This window comes from Tympanuchus pallidicinctus, unplaced genomic scaffold (assembly GCF_026119805.1).
Source record: "Tympanuchus pallidicinctus isolate F22 unplaced genomic scaffold, pur_lepc_1.0 scaffold17, whole genome shotgun sequence".
Lineage (NCBI taxonomy): Eukaryota > Metazoa > Chordata > Aves > Galliformes > Phasianidae > Tympanuchus > Tympanuchus pallidicinctus.
The window spans coordinates 12,843,668-12,868,448 of record NW_026294690.1 but is presented as its reverse complement, the minus strand read 5'-3'; the positions used below and the strand labels follow the sequence as shown (position 1 = coordinate 12,868,448).

Sequence of the window (24,781 nt, the reverse complement as noted above, 5' to 3'; positions counted from 1 at the left end):
CCTTCTTAAAAAAAAAAAAAAAGAAAAGAAAAGAAAAAAAGAAAGAAAGAAATAAAAAGCAAAAAATCCTCACGCTCACTCCGAGCGGCTCCTCTAACCCCAGCGAGAACTGGAGCACTCTTTTCCACCCAACTTGTGAATCGCACTTGCCTTCTAATTTGCCACATGCAAAACGATTCCTCTGCTTTGCAAGTTGCTTTTTAAGAAGGGAGAGAGAGAGAGAGAGAGGGAAAAAAAAAACCCAGCTCGCACACGAGCGATTTGAGCGTCTTAAACTGGAAGGAAATCGTGCGTGGAGGAGGGGGGGGGGCTTCTCTTCCTCTCTCTGCCCCAACCCACCGCGCTCCAGCCCGGCGCCTGGGCTCGGGGAAGATCCATGGTGGCATCCCCATGTCATCCTGCTCCAAGTGACTTCATGTGATGTCAGCTTTAAATGTACGAGGCGGTGAGCTGACGCTCGGGAAGATGTTTGCTATCAAAATGTGACTGCGGCCGCACCGAGCTGCTTGGATGCGTCTCGCCGGAGCCGGGCTAAGGTAAGGGGTGCTGAGGCAGCCCCGCGCCCCGTCGGTGTGGTTGGGCAGGGCAGCAGGGGCTGGGGGAGCTTCTTCTGGCTTTTTTATTTTCTTTTTTTTTTTCTTTCCTTTTAAATACTAACAAGGTCTAGCTCGCATGTTACTTTAGCGTGTTCCGCTTAATGAGCAGTAATCTGGTACCCTACGTGCCATTGTTCTTGGATATGTTCATTTGAATGTAAATAGGGAGGGGGTGCCGGTGGGGGGGGGGGGGGGGGCTGAGTGGGGGGAAAGAGAACAAGGTGCTTATTAAATTGATTTGTCTCCTGGCTTTTCTGGAATGCAGAGCCGAGCGCAGGAGCGAGCGGCCGCTCAGCCCAAGTTCCCGCACGGCGCAAAGCCATGGCGAGCTCGGGGTCGCTGGAGACGGTCATGCCTTCCCCCTGCCCCCGGCACGACGGCCGGGCCGCCGCCGCTAACCCGTCTAAGAGCCTGGCCTTCTCCATCGAGCGCATCATGGCAAAGACGTCGGAGCCCAAAGCAGCCTTCGAGCAGAGGCACGGCGGCCCGGGGCCGGAGCCGGAGCCGGGCAAGAAGTCGCTCAGCCTGTGCTCGCCGCTGCCCTGCGTGATCCCTATCCCTCCGCTGGGCTACGAGGTGCCCTCCAAGACTCTCCTCAACTACTCGGAGCTGTGGAAGAGCGGCCTGCGGGGCGCCGGGGGGCTCTGCAAAGCCAACTGCGGCGTCTGCTGCAAGGCAGAGCTCGCCCTGGGTCAGCCCAGCGGGCGGCTCATCAAGCCGCAGGTCATCCACCAAGCGGGGGCCGTGCCGGCAGCCCCCCGCTCCCTCTATTACTTCAACTACCTGGATGCCGCCTACCACCCGGCCGACCTGCTGCACGGACAGCTCTTCCCCGCCGGCCTGCTGGGCCCCCCGCCGCCGGGGGGGCTCTCGGCTCACCAGAAGCTTTTCCTGCTGGAGAACGCCAAGCTGGCGGGGTTGGCGGCCGAGAAGCTGCCCCCGCCGCCGCCCTTCGCGCACAAGGAGCGGCTGCCGGGCCACCTGGACCAGGTGATGAAGGAGGCGGCGGCGGCGGAACGCGGCGGCCCCCCCAAGGGCCACGCCAAGCTGGGGGGGGGCGGCGGCGGAACGGCGGAGGGCAAACCCAAGAACTTCACCTGCGAGGTGTGCGGCAAGGTAAGGGGAACGGGGGTGGGGGGGCGGGAGGGGCCGGAGCGTGCGGAAGCGGCCCGCCGCGTCTCACCGCTGCTTCCCCGCAGGTGTTCAACGCGCACTACAACCTCACCCGGCACATGCCGGTGCACACGGGGGCTCGGCCGTTCGTGTGCAAGGTCTGCGGGAAGGGCTTCCGCCAAGCCAGCACCCTGTGCCGGCACAAAATCATCCACACGCAGGTAGGTGGGGAGGTGAGGGGCGGAATGGGGTAGGGGACGGCTTCTCCCCACAGCCCCTAACTGGCCTCTCGTCCCCTCCTGTGCCCCCCCCTCCCCGCGCAGGAGAAGCCCCACAAGTGCAACCAGTGTGGGAAGGCGTTCAACAGGAGCTCCACGCTCAACACCCACATCCGCATCCACGCCGGCTACAAACCCTTCGTCTGCGAGTTCTGCGGCAAGGGCTTCCACCAGAAAGGTGAGAGGGGCCGGGTCGGGGAGGTTCCGTCACTATTAGCGCGGGGATCTAGCGGGCCCTGCCCGGCTGCGGGAACGGGGGGTGCGGGGCCGAGCCGCCGCCACCTCTCCCAATTACAGTCCTAAGCCGGGCCATAGCATGGGGACCGCTGCCGGGGCTCCCAAAATGCTTTTTAAATGAGAGGTGCGGGGCCGCGGACCTAATCCCGGGCGCTCTCCATTTGCCGCGGGTCACCGGGCTGACCCTGCCCTCATTTGTGCCCCGGCAATGACGCGGAGCAGCTCTGACAGCGGGACGGGGCGCGGGGGTTCGCTTCCTGCCCCCCTCACCTGGCGCCCTCGGTAACCCCTTTCCCACCTTCCTCCTCCCTCGCAGGCAACTACAAGAACCACAAGCTGACCCACAGCGGAGAGAAGCAGTACAAGTGCACCATTTGCAACAAAGCCTTCCACCAGATCTATAACTTGACTTTCCACATGCACACCCACAACGACAAGAAGCCCTTCACGTGCGTCACTTGCGGCAAAGGATTTTGCAGAAACTTTGATTTAAAGAAGCACGTCCGAAAGTTGCACGACAGCGTCTCCAGTGCTCCTCCGCCTCCACCCCGGGATCCAACGCGCAGCGGGCAGAGCTAAGGGCCGGCACAGCTCCCGGACCGCCGCTACCCATCCCAACTGCAGCCTTCGCTTCTCTGTCTTTTCCCCAGCGAGCTCAGCCGCCGGTAGCAAGCGACCTCGAGCTGCAGCTGTATATAAGAGGAATCCTATTTAACGGCGCTGCGGGCCAAGAGGGGCCGGGCCGGCTGCCTCCCCCCCGCCAGGACAGCGCTCTTTATACGTGTCTGTAAATCTCCATTTTAAATGTACGCTCGAATAAGTGAGGAATATATATATTATATATATATATATATAATCTATCATGGGACAATAAACCGGCCCTTCGTAGGTGTTTCATTTCCCATTCCGGCCCAGAGCCCGGCCCCGTGGGGGATGCCGTGTGCGGAGCCCGGAGGAGCGCGAGTGAGGGCCGCAGAGGGCCGGGCGGAGCCGCCCCCAGGAGAGGGGCTCGGTGGGCGCCCGCAGCTTCCCGGGGCCGCTCTCGTTCGGAGCTGTTCGGCCGCTCCTCGGTGCCTCTCCCCGCATGCAGATGAAGTGATCTCACGCTCGCTTTCCGAGTAATGACCCAAATTAAGAGAGAAAACACAGACCCTTCAAACCGCATTACATTAATCTAATCACTCCCAGCAGGCCTCAGAAACTCTTTTTGATCAGAATACGGATAATCAAGCACTTGGATTACACTAAATATTCCCTTCTCAGCTCCCCCCTTTCCCTACTTTTAATATGCGAGTGTCTATTCCGGCCACGTCGTTAGGAACAATATTATTCTAGTGGAGAAACGAGGCTGATCTCTGCGTGCTGCTCGGGCCGGGCTCGCCAATGAAGCGGGGAACGAGCGCGACACCCGAATGCCTGGGGACGCCGCGATGGGGAGTTCACCTTTCCCCGCTTAATGGAGCGATTAAACGGAGGGAGGCGAAGGCGAGCACAGCTCTGCGCCGAGAGAGGGGCCAGGAGGCGACCCCATGCTGCGCCTTTGCGGGTTGCGGTGCCGGGAGCGGTGCTCCGAGCCCCCCGGGCTGAGCTCCTCCTCACTCGAGTTTTGGGGTTTTTTCGATGCCAAAACGATCGCTTTGATGGTTTGGAGCGGTTGAGGCGTGGAGAGTGATGCGCGCTGATGCTGGTAGCGGGGAAAAGATCGGGGGAGAATTTGTTCTAAAAGACTTTTTGGGAGAGTTCCGGGTTAAAAAGAAATTAATAATAATAATTGGAATCCCAGCTACAAGTCATCGCTTTTGGAAACCTTAGGAGAGAGGGAATCCACCTCCAAGCGAAGAGGCTGTAGCTCAACCTCTCGCAAGCGGATCGCGGCTGCAGAGCGAGCCCGGCCCCGGCAGCCAGACGGGACGGGATCGGCGAGGGGGGCCCCGGAAATGCGGCAGGACGAAAAACCACGGCGGGACGAGGCCGGGAATCCCGCAGCTCCGAGCCGGTCCTGCCGCCGCTGCAGGGGAAGCGCACCTCGGGGCCGGGGGGAGTCGACAGCCAGAACTGGGCTCGGCCCCGAGCCCTTCCCGCAGCCCGGTGGGTGAGGCAGGGCAAGAGCCGCTCCCAGCAGGGAGCTGCAGAAGAGTTCTTTTCTCGTTCTGCTGACACGCAGCGCTGCCCGTAGAGCTGGCGGAGGGGCAGCGGCGGCCTCATCGCGGCTCGGAACGTCCTCGGGACACCTCGGAGGGCCGCGCCGGCCGCCCCTGGACGGGTTTTGTCACTTTGTCCCTCCGGGGGCGGCGGGCAGCGGTCCCAGACCGTCCTCGCTCCGGCCGCACCGAGAAACGGATGGCGAGGATCGGAGCCCCGGGAGCGCTGCCCGCCCCCGGCCGGGCTCTCGCCCCCATCCCGGCACACACAGGCGGCGGGTGGCGGGGGAGGGGCGGCTCTGTCAGACGCACACACGCCAGAGACTCCAATTATCTTCTCCCTCACAAGATGTTTCTGCTGTCCACGACTGCTCACACTTCAGCGCTCTTGCCAGCAAGCCTCAATGGTAACACAAAACCCGCACACAACCCCTTTTCCCGACGCCGCAGCCGCGCACACAACAGATTGAGCGGTGCCGGTGCCTCGGGGGGAGGGTTAGAAGTGCCTCCGGGCGGGGAACGGCACGAGGAGCTGCCGGGTCTCCCTCTCGGCCCGGCCCGGCCCAAAGCGGACTCCCGAGCCTGGTGCGTCGCGTCGGGCACCGGGAAGCGCCCGAGCCAAAGGCAGCCGCGTTGCCCTTTTCCCTGCACTCCGCTCTCCAAACGTCTGAGCAACCAGTTTGCTGCTAGAAACATGTTAATTGCCAACGGAGCTCATTAAGGCATGCACATGCAAAACACAGCGAGGGAGATTAAATGGACAAAAGCGCAATAATGAACTGTCAACAATCGAACCCATCTACAAGACCAGGAGCACTCAAGAATGAGGCATTTAGAGGCAACAAAGGATTGTCTGGGACAGGAAGAAAGGACGACCTAGACTTTTGTTTAGTCAACACAATTGATTACAAATGAGAGATTAACAGGATAGCTTCAGAGTTTTTTTGAAGGAGGCAGAAGAGAAAAGTCCAATTAAGTGCACCGAATGTTAACTACATTGATTTCCACGGCCAGCCCTAGAGAAATTCTCATTAAACCATCCCTGGCGATCCCTTTTGGAAAGTAATTTGTCTCCCTGATGGAGCAGAGAAAGGGAGCCGTGTAAAGAGAAAGAAGCGCTAGTTCTTGGCACAATGAGCTTAGGAGACACACTGGAAAGAGCCAAAGGGGGAGTTAATGAGCATCTGACAAGCCGCTTGGACCCGGGCCTGGAGAGCAGCGATGAAAAGATGGAATTGGCCAACAACTATTCTTTATATCAAACATAAAAAGGCCAATCTGAAACAGGGCTGCTCAAAGCTGGTGGGGAAGAAAAGAAAGGCCCCCACTGGGGGGTGGAGTGGAGCGCTCAACTGCCCCATCGGGACAGGAAAAAAAAATCCGCTCTGGCACATCCATGTCCCAGCGAGAGGGGCTGCCCGACCTCGGCACAGCCAGGCTTCGGCACAGCCCGGGCAGACTCGCCACGGCCGAAGCGCTGCACTCGCAGCCTGGCCGGGCCGGGCACGGTGCGGGATGCTGTCCCGGTCCTTCCCGAGGGTGCCGGTATCCCCGAAGCACCCGGGGGCCCCGCGCCTCTTCTCCTCCCGTGTAGACACGGTTCGTTCGGAGGCTCTTAAATCAGATTAGAGCTCGTTAATAACAATTTTGGCTTAAGTCTGTATTGACTTAGGTTTAGGAATGGCTTAGCGCTTTCGCTTAAGTCAACACGACGGCTGAATTGACACATGCCTTGCCCAGCCTGCCGATCCCTGCGGGCGCCCAGGTGCCGGCCGAGCTCTGCCCTCCTGCTTTAAGCCGCACGGAGCAGCATTTCTACCATTTTTAAGTAAGACGGCGGAGCTTCGAGAGAGCGACTCCCGCGTGTCAACCACGAGGGTCCCCAACGCCTCCCAGGGCACCGCTTTCCCCGACGGCGTGGTCAGAACCCGCTCCTTAACATCTCTCTCTCTCTTCAGATTTGCACCTCGAGGACTTCAGCTACCCCCCTTTTCTCCGGGGGGAGGGATAGGTAGGCTCTGGAACTCCACAGGCACAGTGCCACGAACACCGCGGCAGTGGGGACAGGCTGGGAGTGACACGCTCACCCCCCACGCCCTCTCCCAAGGGCTCCCGACCCGCGTAGCAGATCTCACACTGCGGCTGGTTTTACCTCGTGTCATTCATCTGCTCGATCTAGTTATTTGGGGTGAAGCCACCCCACAGGCAAAGTACCACCACAGACTCATTTCATAAAGAGAAAAGCCCCTCACTTACCCCCCCTTAGCTGCTGCTGCTATTCGCTCTGATTCTCCAGGTGACCAACCCTGCCTGGGTATTACTCCCATTTGCATGCTTATGGCTCACACGTGCTTAACTGATTTAATCACGGAAAGGTGAACCCAGCACGTGTCCTTAAGTAGGAATAAAAAAAGAGAAACCAAACAGCTGCGATTCCCTCTACTCTCTTCTGCACCTGTGGCTGGGGAAACACGTGTAGGTACTGAGAGAGCGTTCTGTAAGATCTGCTTTGAACTGCTTTACAGTATGTTTTGTTCTGGGGAAGCCTAATTGTCCCCAGTAAGGATGGGAGCAAAGAAAACGGGCCCGAAGTTCAGAATCAAGCTGATAAATCCCAAACAGCGCAAAACTTTTCCTACAACTACGGCGATTCTGCCGTCTTCTGTGCTTGCCCGACGCTGCGGCAGCGAGAAACGTTCGAAGTGATGTGCGGGCAGGGACTCAGCACCTCGCCGTGCCCGCGCAGGGTCACACGGTCACCCGTGGGGCAGCAACGCAGCCCCTCCTCTGCCGGTCCTTCCCCGAGCCCCGTCTCCACAGAGCGGCCCCGGTACCCACACGGGAGGCACAGCCCGGCCCCTAAATCCCACGGAGCGAAGCGCTAACAGCCGCTCGTAAGGACCGAGCCCCAGTAGCTGAATGTGTCCCCAGTTGGGAACGTTTGCCGTGTAAAGCAAGCAGGCGTTTTGGATCACACAGAGAGCACCTGAACCCTGCTGCAACCACGTAACCACGTCCCGTTATCTGTCTTACTCCTTCTACCGTCTTCCTCAGTGCTGTCAGTTGCCAAGCTATTGCACGTAAATAGAAGCTTTCTGATTTATAACCAGCCTCTTCTTTCTGATTCATTACGTTAATGAATTGAGATGTTACCAACATTGGATTAGCGCATAAATGAATGAATCCAGCAAAAGAAAGCTGATTATGGAGGGAAAAGCCAATCGTGCCCATAAACTAAATAAAAAGGAACGCCCGAGCAATGGGGTAAAGCAGCTGAAGTTGTTTCAGCTCACCCCAAACACTGCTCACAGCAGACGGGGGGCTGACATCGTCTGTTCCCATGCAAAGCTCTCCTTTGCAGATTTGCGGACGTGGCTCCCACCGTCACGGCTCTCACTACGGCTGTTACCGGGATCACAGCAGCCGCCTCGAGCCGCCTCGGGGATGCCGGCGCCGCAGCCCACGCTTCGGGCACGCTTTGCGGCGCGCTGCTCCGCCGGTGCGCAGCTCGAGTGCCCCGCTAAGACGCACCGCGCCCGTCCGTGCTCCAGGTTGGGCTTTCTACCCATTTCAAACTGGAAAACGGCAGAGGAATGCTATTTCTCTCCTCTCTTTTCTTCCTTTTCTAAGCTTGGGCTTCCCGCACCCCGAGCAGCTCCGTGCCCAGCGATGTGGGCACCCCGCGCACACCGGGACGAAGCTGCGGGTGCAGGGCTGCCACGGCGCCGTCCTCCGGAGCTTCTGTTAAGCAAGTTAGAGCACCAGCCACGAAGCTACTGGGGACGCACACAAACTAAACGGGTAAAGAAACACAAGGCTGGAAACCGAAACGACGTTTCCAGCCCCTCTGTGAGGCAGGTACTAATTACTGCCGCTTCCAGCTAGGCATTAGGCAAGGAGACTGCAATTTACTAAAGGACACCGAATTTTTCCTTTTATTAATTTGCAATATATTTGTAAAATAATCTTACGGCAGCTGGCTCTGCTTGAATCTGTTTCAAAAGTGTGATGTAAATACCGTCTCACACTATTCTGCAGCCTATTAGGGCTTGCTGGTAGGTGATACGACTGAGAGGAGAAAGAACACCACACATTTATTTTTAAGATCATCATCACTAGTGATAAAACTTATGGGAAGAAGCGATCATACTTCCTATTTGTATGCAGCAATGACAAACGTATGCAAAGTAACTCAAATGAAAAAGATGCAATTGCAGGGATACATATGCACACACACAGTGGACACATTTTTAAGAGCCATTAAGGCATTTTTAAGAGCCATTTCAGCTATGTTTAAAAGCAGCAGCAAATTCCCAAGTTAAACCACGCTATTTACTGCAGGGGAACCTACAAAACTTATTTTTTCCACCTATTTCCTTTGCAAGAGCTTAAAATTTATCCACATCTTGCAAATAATCACATATTTGATTAAGCACATGCTTACTATGAAGCGATAGAGAGCATAAATAACCTACCCTGGATTTATTACATTTTGACTTTTCATCAACAAACTTCTGAGATTCTAATCTTCATTCAGCAGATAAACATTTCTGATGGGTCTCAAAGGAAAATGAAGGATAATAAGCAGCACACCTAAGCAAAGCATCCATCACCTGCAGACTCAGTGCACATCAGCTACAGAAGGCACCGACTTACACACGGTTTGTCCATGCGATACAACACCAAAATCCACCAGGCTGTGAATACAAGATGAAAGCTTTACTTAAACTGTATCATATTGTATCAGTGGATTATAATCCTCAAGCAAACAGAATATTGCAGTAATGACGATTTGAGCATTACAAATATGTTAAAACAGCTTGCATTTGGGGTGATATTTAAGGTCAAGTTGTATCTGAACACAACTATTAAAATATTATGAAACTTAGCATTATGGAGTAAGTAATGTTTTCTTTCAGACATAACCCTCTAAAACTGCATTCCATTTTTTTCCCCTTATTTTTCACTATCAGCAAGCTCAAAGTGAGCACCTATAACCCTGGCTGCACAACGTGAATGAATTAGAGAGGTGGAACTATCAGCTCTGCCTAGAGCCTGGCTCCCAACTTCTATGAAAACGTGACCTGCAGAAATATAACTGAGAGGAACCACAGCGACAAGTATCATGTATCCAAGCCCTTCTGTTATCCCATATACACCTTCAAATGAAACCAATAAGCTTGAGAAAGACTCAGTGGAATAAGAAACTTCCTATCCCAGGGAAAACTTACATGCTCTCTGCTACTGCCCCCACTGCTAGAATGGCTGAGACAATGAAATCCTTGGGAATGTGAGGATAGAGGTGACAAAATGGGTGAGCTTACTCATCCATCCACAAACCCCCAAAATTGCTTCTTCTTATAAGATTCTTGATCATTAACTTACAAACAGGCAAAAACCATTTGTTTTTTCTCCTGCTTTTCTCTCCCTTGTGTTCTCTGACCCACCGGGAAAGCAGAAGAAGCAAGAAGCAGGACCACTGCAGCTTATGCATACATATGCTTTAGCACAAAGGGGCAAGCCCCACATCAAGAATGCAGAGTAACAGGTTACTTTCGGAGTAAAAAAAGCCCTTTACCCCAGAATGGATAAAAAGCCTGGGATGAGACAGTGGGATGACTACACTGAATTCATCTTCTTGAAGGATCGGCATTGAGACAGAAGAATACTCATTCAAGATCTCATTTAATGCCAGTATTAAATCATGGCAGTATAGATCAATGTATAGTTCTAGTTTTGGTTTTTATCTAAATACACTTAAGCTATTACAGGAGTGCTTTCCCAATGTGGGTCTACCCAAAGGCAGGTGGCAAGCCAGCTCAGCCACACAGAAATGGCACCAGGTATAACAAGAGATACCATAACGTCATGTGCTCTGCCACTGCTTGCCCCAAGCTTTGTGACACATCAGGACACACCTGCCTTCTACCTAGCAGCCCTGCTACGTGCCTCCTTGCACCTATTGGTTTGCTGTTTAGCTCATACACGACTGCATTTCCACCTTTCAGACCACAGCCCAACAAAAAGGCCCCTGTCAGCCAGAGAAGATGCCTATACACATTCCTACTTTAAAAGTTTCCTCTCTATTTTTATTCTAATCAATTTTCTGGACCTGTTCCTATATAACATTCTATCTGCTAGCTGTCCTGAAGCTACAGCACAGAAAAAAACGTAATTTCCTTTTCTGAAAAGATGACAAATTTTAATCTTCACCTCTTAGCCTGATAAAAGAGGGGAAAAAAAAATCAGAAAGACAGCATCCAAGTATCTAATGAAGTATCTAATAATACCTGACAGTTCAAACTATGTTTGTTACCAAGGGAATTGCTTTTGTCTTTATTTTTACAGCAGTTAAACAATGGCACAGAGCCCTTTTCTCTCCGGCTGCTCTTTCCTCACAGTGCACACTGCCTTCCTTCCACCAGAAACCAAAAGCAGCAAGGAAATGGTGAGCATCTGCATTGTGTCCCAGCGTTTAGGCGGAGTCCAAAGAGATAAAGACCCAGATTATTCACACGTATAAAGTACTTAGGGGCCCAGATTTTAGTTTAAGCGATTTCCCTTTCCATGCAAAGACCGGGATGAGCCCTAGCCTTTGTTAGCAACAGCTCGCCCACCCCTTTTGTGGGAGAGGGGCACTGCATGTAATTGCTTTTCCCCTCCTGTACGTTCAACTGATTGCAATTATTTGCGTTTTTAAATTGGAGCTCAATGATTCGAAGATCCACACACATTCCCACCAAATCAGACTGAGAACCACGTTGCGATCTCACAGAAGAAAATATTACCAAGTTGTCTTTGTGACAGAACACTGAGTAGGTATAAAATTGCAATGGTCTCTCTGCCAGGTTTTTTTAAGCTCTCTGCTAGTAAGATGAAAGCCTAATTTGATATTTTTGTAGTTATATAACAGTTCTAATATTTTGTGACATTTTGTATTGTGACACTATAGATGAAATTGTCATCGGACTGACACCCTTTACTGTTTATTCCTTAATTACAACTGTTAACAACACTGCAGAGAAGCGTGCTAATCTGCCATCACATATTATGAAAACAACGTTATTGTTACAAACACCAACACCCACTCAACAGGATATTTCTAAGATGGCAGTTTCTGTAAAAACTTATCAGTTTAATGGACACTTTAAAAGAAAAAGTTTTAAATGAACTCCTAGCATTCCCACTGAAAATATACAACATCTTCAAAACTGAAGTTTTACTCTTTTTTTTCCTCCTGTGTGCAAATGATACTTTGACTAATTGAAATCCAGACAAAACTGACTGCCTAATTTCAGGAAGGAGCTCTCATGGATACTGGTCCTTCAGGTTCAGCCAGGCTTCCTAGAGCTCCCAGCCAGAAGTCCATTCTCTAGTTCAGACTGAACTACAAACTCCCCACCATCAGCTCATCAACCTGTGAATATCTGAGCTATGTTTAATGGACAGAACACGTGTTCTTCAGTCCACAGGTCTGAGCCAATTCATGTATTTATCAATAATGCTGCTAGAAACTGAGTTTCAATAAAAGTACTTCCCTAGTCTAGCACAAAAAATATTTGTATCTCTAAGTAACACGGAGATGCATTGATCAGTTCATTAACAGATCAGCAAAAATTAGTAATTACAATTTTTCCAAATCCCCAGGCTCTGGCAGAAGTCAACTTCTTTTATTCCTGTTCCAGATCAGGGGCCGTTGTTGTCCCAGTCAGAAGAACATTGCAGCATATAAGATTAAATTTTAGCAATATATCGACTCCAGCCCAGGTTCTCCCTTCCTTTCTTTCTTTGAAGCATCCTTCACATAGGAAGAGTGAAATTTCTTCAGGACAAGTCACAAATCTAGAAGTCTTTTCCAATGAACTCTAAAAGAAGATGTGGAGGAACAGCTCAATGGCTGAGAAAGAATCTCTGCAGCTTCTATGTTCTTGGTTGTATGACAGCTGCTGCAGGCAACCTTCCTGCTTGCTCCTATCAAACTCCTCATGCTTAAGTTAAAGACCTCACTTATAGGATGCCACCATAAAGAAAATAGCATTAAGCCTAGGAGCAGCAGAAAGTTCCTATGGGTTTGTTTGTATTTTCTTGTCTTTACTCACAAGTTAGATAGCACGAGGCTGGGAAAAGCAGCAGCAGTTAAAGGAGAGAGGTGCAGAAGCAATAGAAGTGGCAATGCCAAAAACAACAACAATCAGGGAAAGCAAGATATGCAAATCCAAGGTGTTCTCCCCACATCTGCTGTCATGAATGTTTCCACACAGATCACTGCTGCTGAATCAGGACTGATGCAAAGTGCCTGCCCTTCCCACTAATGGCAAATTCTTCCTTTCTGCTTCATCCACAGACATGTGCATGCAACAGAGATGAATGCAGTGTAAAAAGATTATGTATGAATATATCTTTAGTTATCACACTTACACAGAAAAGCAGAGGATTGCAAATAACCTAAGACTCTACTTATATTGAAGCTGCGATCACCTTGGTGGGTGATTTGACTTTTGGTCCAAAAAGCCCCCTTCAGCAGCACTGCTTCTCCCATTGTGAGGAATTCTAGTCTAAGCTCTCCAAAAGCAGACGCCACCATTCAAACTGAAGTTTTACACGCGGAGACAACAGAAACAAATTATCCAGTACAGTTCGTTTTCATCTCAAACAATTTACATTACCATTTAATGGCATAATATTACATTCTATAACGTGGAAGATATTGTCTGCTCAAACCAGAATTACAAAACAAAATCAGAGTATTTGTTTTTGTGAATCTTCTTCTGGGTAGCTTATGTTGTTCTGCTTTGTAGTTTTCAGTTTCTTAAAACCAATGGGATATTCTGCTCTTCCTAAAAGAAACTCTTCCCAATTGGGAAGAGAATCTTTTACTGAAGCCCAATAGAGAGTCTGAGAAAGACATAAAAAAAAATAAAAATCAACTTTATTTCAAAATCTGCATCAGCATGTTTACAAACAATAGATATATGCAATGGATTTTCAAATCTTGCCTTATGAGTGAAGCAGTTCAGGAAAGAACAATGTACTTGCACACAAAGTTATCAATCTCTCATACGATGCAAAACACCAGACTGGAAGGATTTCATCTTGTGGCATGAACTGTGAAGTGTCTGAATCTGCCCTCTTGTGGTAAGCACAGATTAATTCAGACCCTCAGCATGCCTTCAATAAAATATTTTCTGTGATTCTAAGCTTCTCCAAAAGCAGCTTTCATATTTAAATACATGCATTAGTTGCATTTAAATTTGAAATAAAAAAAAAAATCTGCTTCATGCTATAAACAGAAAGTGCTATGTAAGCTGCTTTCCTTAGAAAAGTTTGCAGCAATGCAGCTCAAACTATTTGAGTAAAATTTCAGCTGTGATAAATCAGCGGCACAGTAATTGGCTCCAGGATTTGCGTCACGAAAGGAAAAGGCCATCTAGTCATCTCGTGGTCAGAAAAGAACACTGGGTTATCTAACCCTGTGCGTTACTCAGTGCCTCTGACTAAGAAACCTGACTTCCATTCTACTGCTAGGACGGACATACTGACCGTACTTTGGTGCTAGCACTCAGGAGAACTGTGCTTCTCCTAGAACTTTGAAGAAGAAATGCTTAGTGACGCCTCTTCTTTTTTCTCCACAAGATAATGTGATCAAGAGCCAGATGAAACTTACACATCCAATTCTCTAAGGTAAGTGGAGGTATTTTGAGATACCTATGTTCATTCAGTAAAAAGTAATTTTGTAGCAGAAAACATGTACGGTGCCATATGCATTTTGTTTCCTCTACTTGTTTAAATATATAACGTTCACTTTATAGTACTCTTCTACATCTTTCTACAGAGTATTAGATTCCTGGCTAATCATCCTGATTCTTACATGTAACTCAGATATAACTACAGCTCTTGCAGATTTACAAAAATATTTTCTTCAACAGATTTACTCAAAGAATCTTTTTTGACAAGCATATGTGCTGTCACACAAAACTACTCTGACTTAGCAAGCTGGGGATCCATTACAGCCATAACTTTCAAAGTATATTAATACAGACACATATATGGCTGAGTGAAATATGCTCAGAAGTGTTTTGGAGCAGAGCACACACCAGAATTTTGTACCATGAAAAAGTTTTCTTTTTCTACTATTTATAGCACTCTTCTTTAGAAGTACAAAAAAGGCTGAAATAGGATCTTCTGCTTCAAATAGTAACATCGTTCTCTCAAAAATTCTGCCACTATACCACTATGCTAAAGAGCACAAAGATCCCTGCAGCTATCAGCTCTGTGCTCTCAGTACATGTGGACTTCAGTCTACATCCCATAAGCAGCTTAAGCATCTAATACAGGACAAAGACAGAAGCTGAACTCCTAGTCCAAAACTGATCCAAACAACTCTTCAGGTGCCTTGAAGTCCTCTAAGAGTCTAAAACTCTACTTCTGAGCACAGTCAGATTGGGCTCAACCAAGTACTTTGGCAGCCTTCTCAGTGTCATTCAAGACGTACAGGTATCCAGGAAGAACATTTGATTTTTCCTAAAAATTTTTTAAAACCCCACTAAAAGGGCATTCTGAGAGCGTACCTTGTCACAGCCATGGGAGTCAGCCATTTATGAACTAGAAAGGCAGACAACATCTTTTAACAGTAACTAAAACAAGGAACGATGCTTCTCATTTAAGTAGCAGCCTAAGTATTACAACACTTGCCCAGCAGGTGTGAAATCAACATACAATACACCTCACCATCAGATGAAAACATTACAGTTCATACCTTTCCTCTCCTTTGACAACACACAGAATCGTGTGGGACATGCTATGTTTGTGGAAAATAACTCACTGCATAATGACGAACCCACAAATCACTGGTGCAAGAAACACACGCAGGACTATGATTTGGGGTCCCTGTGGTTAGATGTTCAGTTTCTATCAGGAATAAGCTGTGTTCCTACTTCTGCTCCTAAGAGTGCTCCTGTCCTCCTCATTCATTCATCGCAGCGCAATACTGAGAAAACGGTCTTGAGATTAGAGAACTGAAACTGGTGTGTTTTATCAGAACAACATTTTGTTCTCAGAGTAGCAACTTCCTCAAAATTGCCATCTTTAAATAATGCTTCAGGGACTATGAGTGAGAAGAAAAATCCCAGGTTTAGCACTACTTCTCCTGGGATCCTGTACGACCTGATAAAATAACTGTGAGAAGTGAAACCTTCTCTGTTCAAGTTGATAAACTGTTGACTCTGAAATGTAAGGATGACAACCTGCAGCACACTGAAAACAGGATGTCTGTGTAAAACAAAGCAGCTCTGACATAACAGTCACAGTAGTCATCGTAAAAATTGAATTTTGTCAATATCATCCATTTTCATTTTTAAATACAAGTATGTAAAGATCTGAAAGCTGCAAAACATTTCCACCAGAATGCTCCAGAATCTAGGGCCCTTGCCCTAGAAGTTAGGTTCAGCTTGCTGCACAGCACACAGGCCTTTGGCTATACCAGTCACTGGATTTTAAAATCAATTATTTTCACTTTAAGAACATGCTTGGGGGGGATGGGGAGCAAAATATTTGGTAAACAGCAACAAAAAGACAGAGTTCTAGGACTTACTTCTAGCTTAACAGTATCGGGATGTGGAAGTAAATACATTCTTTCTTGCAGCTTTTTTTCTGCTGCTTCTATGTCCTAAAACACAGGCAAAGCACATTTTAAAAACACAGTGGGAATATTGAAAGGAAAATATACTCACATAAAGACATTTAGATTAATTAAGCTAACTCATTAAACCTAAACAGTACTCAAATAACAACACTGGAGGTTCAAAACTTTCTCTGCAGCCATTCTGGAATCTAACTTGTAAGATTAGGAACCTACAGTTTCTAAATGCTTACTGTAACTTTCTGATAAAAGAACAAATGTTTTACCACATAGGTTTGTTGCTGTAAAGCACTGCTGTTCTGTCTGAACGCTAAAGTAAATTACAATTAAATTCCATTCTCTATGATTTACAGCAATGAAGAATAGAATGGTTTGTTCTGTGCTGCATGAAAACTGAAGTATGTATTCTAGCTACTGTAACTGTAAAGTAACTAGGCAAATTATGTGCAAGATCTTTACTTCTCAAGACAAAGATGACTTGCTAATATGCATGCATAACATGTGCACAAAAATGTAGAGCTGCAGCAAGCTGTTCACCAGACAAACTTGGATGACAATGCACCTCACATAGCTTTCTTATAAAAATCAGTATTTGGGTTTCTGCTTGCCCAGTGGATGTGTGCTGGATTCACAAAGGCCTAAATAAATTTTAAAAACAGAAACAGCAGTGACAAACAAATAAAACCCATCACCCCAAATTAGCCCCCTTCCCCCTTAAAGTTCTGACCCATTCTTGTGGGCTTAGTTCCATACCCAAACATTGAAGAGATTGAGTGGTGGGCAGATGAAGAGAGACAGAAAGGGACGTGGGAGTGGGGTGTGAAGAAGCCAAAGCTGAACAGAGTGGAGGGGGAAAGAAAGTGTAGCAGATGGCAGAGTTGGGAGCAGAGAGCGGGTGTGAAGAGTACAACAGAAAAACTAAATGAGAGAGGAAATTCCCCAAAGGGACTTCCCAAATATTCACCACCACTGCTGCTGAAAAGAAGAGTGCGATTCTGGAGAAGCATATCCTCAAGAGAGACCAAACATGATTACTCGTGTTGAATAATAGCCAATACGAATACATCAAAAATAAACAGTGCTCAACTTCAGTTTAGTTTGAGAAACATGGCTCAAATTCAGCTGGTATGGTTAATAAAAACAGAAACCTGTTAGCTCAAGTTCAACTTAGTAACACACTCAGTTCATTCACTCTACAGTGTTCATCTTATTCTATTTCATTAAACCCTTTTACACCATGACTAAATTCTCTAGTAAAAGTCCCCTTTTGTACAGGGGAGTTTACAACCTTGGAGAAGCCAAGGGACATTTAAGAACAAACTTAGATCTTGGATTTATCCAAATCCCAGAAGCAGCAAGTGGCTGCCTCTTGTCAGGTGAGAAAAGAGAATAAACATACAGAGGGAATGTAAGCAAAACCAGAAGCCACCTGAAGTCACAATGTCAATAAAAACAATAGAAGACATAAAAGAATTCACTAAACTAAGTATGGACTTTGTTGCATGTGCTTAGAACAGACAGACCATCAATCGCACTGAACGAAGCTCATCTCAGTATGGCTCTGATGAAGGCTGGAGAAGATATCACCACATCCAGAAGAACTATCAAGCACTAAAGTTTGTTTCATGTTCTCCCACAGGATTTTTCCCCTTTCTAAAGCAATTTTCACAGGAAGGAAGAGCATCAAAAAATCATTTCTTTAGCTATTCAGTTAAGGGCATCAGAATGTTTATGGTCATTGGAAATTTATGTATTCCAAGCAAAAAAAGGAGAGAGCAGTTGTGCATATATGTTTAGTGGAGAAGGTCACTTTGGCATAGCCTAGATATCGGATGTGTCTTTTTGTTGCTCACTCGAGTTTGTGTTGTGCAGTCTATTGTCAGAATACTGATTTAATGACAGACAGTGAACAAAATTTTTGCTGGAAGGTGTAGTATGCTTTAGAAAAATAACTAAGATTAGATGGCATTTCTTTCATGTCTATGCAACCGGTGAACTTTGCAGGGAAGAGGAATCTCCATCTTCAATTATAAATAAATACATTGGTGTAAGTTTCTTTGGAAAAAAAAATAGCAACAAATTTAATATGTCACAATATAGAGAGAAAAAAAAAAAAAAAAAAAGAGAGCATCTTGCAGCACTTTCCCCTGAAACTACAAGGACTGGAACAAAAACAATTCAAGACCCTTCCCCAGAGGTAAAATGGAATGCATGACAAACACGTCGCTGTTAGGGGACCAAATTCAACTGTCACTTCTATTGATAAGAGCCTGGCAGAATCCCACCTCAGTAATTCTGCAATTACATGCCCATACAGGAAATCAAACTCAGTCTAAATTACTTACATAGTACTAAAAATCGAAGAGCATATTCCCTATTTTCTATTTCATGATATAAGATGCTGGACCAAAATAACAACAGAACTGATAAACCAGAAATGTTACTGACAAACAAGTCTCATAAATTAGATTGTAAATACTGGTCTAATTTCTGCTTTTGTTATGAAAACATTATATAAGCACCAGATGATACAGATTTCTCTAATCTGCAGTATCCCTCTAAAGACATTAAGTGAAATACTCTGACAATTATGTTAAAATGCTGAACAAGTGCTTATAATGCTAAAATTTCAATTAAAAAAAGATGTTTAGTTCCCTGCTTCCTGCTGATTAGAAAATAAATTGATCTTGAAATGCTTTCCTGTGCATAAATATCAACTAGCACTGAGAAAGAAAAATGTCTCTTCCTATGATCACATATTGAAAACTGATTTTGCTTACATGCAGAAAAACAGAAATGCAAATAAAAAAATAACACTTCATCATGTCCGTGTATTTTTTAGTAGGCCAAATCAACAACTCTCCACATGGTAACTGTGAAATGTACAGTGCCTGGTATCAGGAACAATATTCTGAAGCTGGCACATTAATCAGTCTTGTTTTCAAGCGTCTCATGTATTATTCTGCAGAGATTTTTTTTGTTCTTTTCTATTCTGTTATCAGAAAGCATCTGCAGGAGTGCACGTCTGTTAAAATCAGTATAAAATAAATAGATTTAAACTGATTTATGCTACTTTATCCTGCCACAGAATTTGTTTTGATACATATGTTTTTGCTTTTTTTTTTTTTTTGTACAAACACCAACATTTTTGACACTTGAAAGGAACAATTTTGAGGATGTGACAGAAGATGGCAAATATCTGTGTAGCTGCAAAAATATTTACACTCTGTATATGTCTAAGTTATTGTTAACATTTCCAATACAACAAGTTTTCAGAAAATATATCCTGCATTTCTTATGCTTGCTTGTGTACATTAGCTGAGAATGCACTGGTAAAATAAAGATCATTTATAAAAAAAAAGACAACTAGCAATATGAAAAATAGATCTACGGTAATTATAAAATGAGAGTCATAACATGAAATTACTAAAGCAGAGGAAAATGAACTATGATGCAAGAAAATAAACAACTCATCCCTTTCTATCAACCTCACCCTGAAGCACCTACATAGTCCATGCCCACTGCAGAGGCATTTGATTGCCCCAGCCCAGCATGCAGCAGCTGACTGGAGTTTGAGTTGAAGTCCTCCCTCATCACACAGTATTTAAGAAGGCATCACACATTAACTGTTCTGCCTTATCTGCCACTCCCTAAATATAGCTTCCATTAAAATTCAAAAAGAGCTTGCTTCAGAATCATACCCACCTAAAATGCGAATGTTTTTAAACCTTGATCAGGTTCTGCATGAAGAAGCAAAAAAAAACATTTGATGGTAAAATAAAACTTTTAATTTTCTAAAGTAAAACTTCTAATTTCAAAAGATTCAATACACACTATATGGGATCTTAATAATTAAGAGTTGAAGAAAATGCCTGTGAGAAGCAGATGACCATTTTTCAAATGCATGCTCATGTCAGTAGTCAAGTGCCATCTCTCCAAACTCAGATGCCTAAGCTAAAGCTCAATTAGAAATTCTAGCATTCTAGTCCCCAACATCAAACTCAGATCTTCATTTCCAGTTCTCAAACATCCACTTAACTAACCTAGAAAACATAAACTATACCCAAACATGAGAACAGATATATAGAACAGCTATTAACATTAACAGTATCACCACTGAGAAGAACCAGAAAGACCAAGCATTGATTTTACAATACTTGCAAGTAATATTCTTGAAGTCATTCTACCTCTCCTTAAAGAAAAATAACTGAGGACTTCTTCTGTAATTTCACACAATCACAGCTGGACAACAGTTCCTACCCTGGACTAAAAGCATCTTAACCTGGGCAGCACCCATTTCCAAACATAATCCCAACTCTTGAATCAAAGTGTGAAGGTCTTGGAGTCTAGTTACACTAAGGCTGTCTTAGGCAGAAAGTAATAGCACGTGTTGCATCTCTGCAAATACTTCAGAAAAAAAAAAAAAAGAGAGACAGCAGCTGCCACCACAAGGCTCAAATAAGAAGGGCATGTAAAATAGGTAGTAGTGCCATCCGATAATAGAGACTTGCCATTTGATACTTTTGGTCAAGTTCCAGAAGAAAAAAGAGAATATAGGAGAACTCCAGTGATAGCAACAGAGCAAACATTTTTTAAAAATCATCTTAGCTGCATAATCATGACATTTCAACTCAGTTCCTGGTAGTTGCAGAAACTTACATTTAAAAGTGCTGCATTCCTTCTACGAGCTGCATCAGCTGCTTGAGTTTGCCATGTCTTTTTAGTCTTTTTGTCTCCTAGATAAGTCTCCATCTGCTGTAGCAGCGCTGATCTCTGAGACAGTCTACAAAGGAAAACATTTTGCTAAGTGGGTAGAACATTTTGCTCAGGAGCTAGAAAATAACCTTTTTACCTTACCCAGTTTTCTCAAAACCATGGGGCTAATTAAGCCCGCTGTAGGGTGGGTGTGCTGGGGGAGGGAAAAGGTACAGGCAGACACCACCTGCTGTGCTTGTACGAAGCTATAATATTGCAACCAACAGTCCTCATATGCTAAGGTGCTTAGAAGCACTGAATCTCCCAGAAGAGGAAAGACAGGGTGGGCTGGGGTGACTTGATCAGTACTACTCCTGTGCACCGGCAAGTTGTTATAACTAGCTGTTAGAAGAAAAGCAGAGTTTCCTGACTATTACTGTATTTGCTTCACAACCTTAGTTTAAGGGGTGAAAAAGATGCAGCTCAATAACTGAGGCGCAGAGTGACAATGCAAATACCTTTCCCACAAAGGAGCTCAGTGGTGACAGGAGGTTAACAATGGAGATCTTAAACCAGTACCATCATCACAAGTCAAAAAACCTCATCAGTCTAAATACTCTCACCAGCAATGACACTAATTCCAGCAGTTCATGAAGGAAGAGTGCCACCTCCTGGATCACTGGCCCCTCAGTAAAATACTACCGTGCACTCTAAAGGTCTGATTAACTGTTCAAAGGATGGAAACGCGAGACCCCTCTGGACCACAGCACAAACTGCTGTGGGGCAGGCGCAGCCACTGAGGAAGTCACTTACATCTCCTCGTGTCTCCTAGCCAGATGAACTTCCTGAGCCAAATAGGACGACATCTTCTGTTGCTTGTCCAGGTTTTGTCACTGCCTTAAAGCAAAACCAAGTGAAATTAGAGTCCTCCAAAGGCATGCACAAACACTTGCTTTTCAGTAGCAAAGCATTCCAAGTTAACATTTGCATGCATTATATTTATATAATTTATCAGCCACGTAAATAAAACTCGCTTATAAATTTTAATAGCATAAGACATTGTTACATTGTGGTTTGAACACAAACACACGCACCACAAGTGTCTACAATACACATTAGGAAAACCTTATTGAATTCTAACATTTCTACTTGGGAACTAAAATTTGACTTCCAACCTTCAGATTTCATAAAGCTTTCTCAAACGTCACCTGCTTACAGCCACCACACACAAAGGCCCTCAGAGGTCCCTTCCAACTCTAAGGATTCTATGACTCTGTCGTGTGCTCACATAGTTTGTGTATCACTGTTCACAGCAGTGATTTCGGGCTTCATGGTGGTACTATGAGTACAAAGTTGCAATTGGAGTTCACACTATGCCTCAAAGTGCCTCCTGTGAAATATCACAGAATGAAAGGGATCTTGGAGGACCATCGATTCCAACCCCCCTGCTAAAGCAGGTTCCCTACATGAGGTTGCAGATACACAGGTAAATACAGGCATGATTTAACAACTGAAGTCAGTGAACCAGCTTAAATTTCGGGCCCTTGAAAGAATCAGCTCTTCAGTAAAGTAACAGGAGATAACTGAACAGGGGGTTACGTGCACACCTTGATGGCTCTGGGGTTCTTTTAGCTGTGGTGGGATCAGGTGCCCACTGCCCACATTGCGGCCCCCAGCACTACTCAGAAGCTTGGAGGCGTTTTGCCGTCAATTAATCCTTTCCACCTCAGAAGCGCATTACTGTCCCAGAAATCAGCCTCAACACCATAAACTGCCACATGAAAGGCGGGAGAAATAAAACGCCAGGCAGTCAGAACACCTATGAGGGCACGTCCGAGACCACTCCTAACTCTGAAGCAGGACACACGTGACTTCGGCAGAAACTGATGTGTTCTACCTCACCCAGCAGACTCCCCGCCCTTCCGCTCTGTTTCCAGCGCTTCCCTTTCCCCTCAGGAGGTCCCCATCACCTCCGTGCTCCCTTCCTAAAAAACCTAGTTTACCTTCAGCCTTTGCGGCTTGCAAAAGCAAAGCCACCTCTCACCGTGGCCTCCGCGACGCCGCCGCCACCCCCCTGCTGGCTGCCATGGAGACGGCCGGAAGGGCGGGGCTTACCCATCAGCTCGCTATGGCCGCGTCGCGCCTCCGCGCTCAGGCCTGCCCCCTCAGCTTGTGATTGGAGGGATGGGAGGAAGCAAGAGCCAATCAGAACCGGGGGCGGGCAGAGGGGCGTCTCGCGCAGTGACCGTTACCCCTCAGAAGGCGTGGAGGCGCTTGAGGGTGTGGTTGTGTGGGAGTTTCTGCTGCGCGTTTGGCGATGGTTTGGGCTTTGCGTTCTAAGCATCTGAGCGCTACTGAGGCTGATTCCTTCAGACTTCCGTTAAAACACATTTCTTTAAGAGGCACAATTAACCCACTTTTTGTGTTTTGTCCTTGCAGAAAACACGAGCCAGGAAACTGTATGTCAAATACCATATGGCTGTTCAATACAACTCACATTTTCTTCATTTTTTTCCCCACTGTTGTCTGACAAATTTAAGCACACTGACGGTGCAGGTGGTTTCTAAAAGAGTTCATTTTCCCAATGCAAACATTCTCTTTTTAGGAGACTTCAGCAGGAACCTGCCCCACTGCTGATCAGGTTTTCCTTGTGATTCCTCAGTTCCTTCTCTTTTCCCTCCTTACTACAGCATGTGGGATAAATAGTCCATAAAATCTTCATTTTACTTGGAACGCAATTTACACATTCTACTGAGTTACACCAGTTATCCTTAATGGCAGCAATCTCTCCCTTTTTATTTTTTTTGGTAGCATGGTAGCATTTGATGAATTCCATAAAGAGTGGGCACAAATTGAACTTTGTCGTATGTAAACCACTGCATATGTCATTTGTAGACAGAAAGCAAAGGACAAGAACGTTTGTGTTAAGCTGCAGGTACTGTCAGTTGTTCAGTGTTGTGGGAGCAGAGGATGGAAAACGTAACTTCTTAATGACCTCTTTATATGACAGTGGGGTGGAACAATATGTCAATAGCTAATGAGCTATAAACTATGGTTTGTTTGTTTGTTTGTTTTCATCAGAAATATAGCCTAACCTAGTTTAGTTCCCAATTTGTCAAGATCGCAAGTTCTAAACTTCCTTTAAAAAAGAAATCTGGCACTAACAGTCAAAAATCCCCATAGCAGGCTGCTTTGAATAGCTGGTTCCTTGTATTGCAAGGCAGCCACAATGAAAGCCTCGAAGGGCATTGCAGAAATGGGGATTTATGAATGGGGTGGACTTACATGACGAAAGACATTCTCTTGGTGGTTGGCAACCCTGCACATAGCAGGGGGGTTGAAACTAGCTGATCATTGTGGTCCTTTTCAACCCAGGCCTGTCTATGATTCTATGATTCTTGCAGACCTCAGCGTGCTGGCACCTAACTGAAATGTGCTCTGTAGATTATTATGCTTCCATCCCTCTCTGTTTCCAATTACACAGGGCATTTTACATAATCTGGTAAATTTCTTTAAATTTCTTTCAGTAAAAATACATTCCGCCCCCCCCCCCCCAGAAACAGTCATCTCTTCATTAAACGCATCTATCTGAATTTACTGTTGCATCACTAATTAAATAACAACAACAAAAGATCTTAAAAACTAGTTACCTGTATCTGAGGCCCTGAGATCTGTTTTTCCTGCCCTGCTGTGCAGATGTCAGAGTGCAGTTTGACATCAGTTTCGCTGTTGCTTGGTTGCAGTCTTTTGAAACAGTGTTATGCATGAGAGCTGTTCTCCATATAGTCTGGGAGTGACTAAATATGGATTAAGGACATACTGTTAGTACTGAAACGTAGGCATTATGACCCTGTGTGTTTTCTTAGCCCACACGCTTCGGTTTTACTCTGAAAATGTAGGGAAAAGGGTTTTCGGAGTGAAATTTGTGAATTGTAACACTAGGTGGCACTTAAACACAGCTAACAAAAGCTCTTAAATCTTGAAACGCACAAAACCAGACAAACACATTCTGCTATAACATGCAGTTAATTACATCCTTAAAATGATGTCTTGGATTGATATTACTAAACAAACATGTATAAA

The 24,781-nt window shown here is 46.2% G+C and overlaps 2 protein-coding genes across 2 annotated transcripts; one reads left to right on the top strand and one right to left on the bottom strand.

Moving 5' to 3' along the window:
- Positions 1 to 271: 271 nt before the first annotated feature.
- Positions 272 to 7,759, top strand: FEZF2 (FEZ family zinc finger 2). The gene is made up of 5 exons (XM_052678452.1): positions 272 to 536; positions 862 to 1,712; positions 1,796 to 1,930; positions 2,033 to 2,165; positions 2,541 to 7,759. Exons 2-5 carry the CDS (start codon positions 918 to 920, stop codon positions 2,801 to 2,803), a joined length of 1,326 nt encoding a protein of 441 aa, XP_052534412.1. The 5' UTR covers positions 272 to 536; positions 862 to 917; the 3' UTR covers positions 2,804 to 7,759.
- A 3,576-nt stretch (positions 7,760 to 11,335) lies between these two features.
- Positions 11,336 to 22,827, bottom strand: CUNH3orf14 (chromosome unknown C3orf14 homolog). The gene is made up of 5 exons (XM_052678453.1): positions 22,743 to 22,827; positions 21,512 to 21,595; positions 20,663 to 20,786; positions 15,956 to 16,030; positions 11,336 to 13,260 (listed from the first exon to the last, which is right to left on the bottom strand). The coding sequence occupies exons 2-5, from the start codon at positions 21,562 to 21,564 to the stop codon at positions 13,105 to 13,107; spliced, it is 408 nt and encodes a 135-aa protein (XP_052534413.1). The 5' UTR covers positions 21,565 to 21,595; positions 22,743 to 22,827; the 3' UTR covers positions 11,336 to 13,104.
- Between the last annotated feature and the right edge of the window lie 1,954 nt (positions 22,828 to 24,781).

Excerpts from the sequence above, each read along its gene's own strand:
- CUNH3orf14 (XM_052678453.1), bottom strand. The coding sequence starts at position 21,564 with ATGTCGTCCTATTTGGCTCAGGAAGTTCATCTGGCTAGGAGACACGAG. Across the intron at positions 20,787-21,511 it reads GCTAGGAGACACGAGGAGAT|ACTGTCTCAGAGATCAGCGC; the intron begins GTAAGTGACTTC and ends TTTCCTTTGTAG. Across the intron at positions 13,261-15,955 it reads CCGATACTGTTAAGCTAGAA|ACTCTCTATTGGGCTTCAGT; the intron begins GTAAGTCCTAGA and ends TGTCTTTCTCAG.
- FEZF2 (XM_052678452.1), top strand. The coding sequence starts at position 918 with ATGGCGAGCTCGGGGTCGCTGGAGACGGTCATGCCTTCCCCCTGCCCC. Across the intron at positions 1,931-2,032 it reads ACAAAATCATCCACACGCAG|GAGAAGCCCCACAAGTGCAA; the intron begins GTAGGTGGGGAG and ends CTCCCCGCGCAG. Across the intron at positions 2,166-2,540 it reads CAAGGGCTTCCACCAGAAAG|GCAACTACAAGAACCACAAG; the intron begins GTGAGAGGGGCC and ends CCTCCCTCGCAG.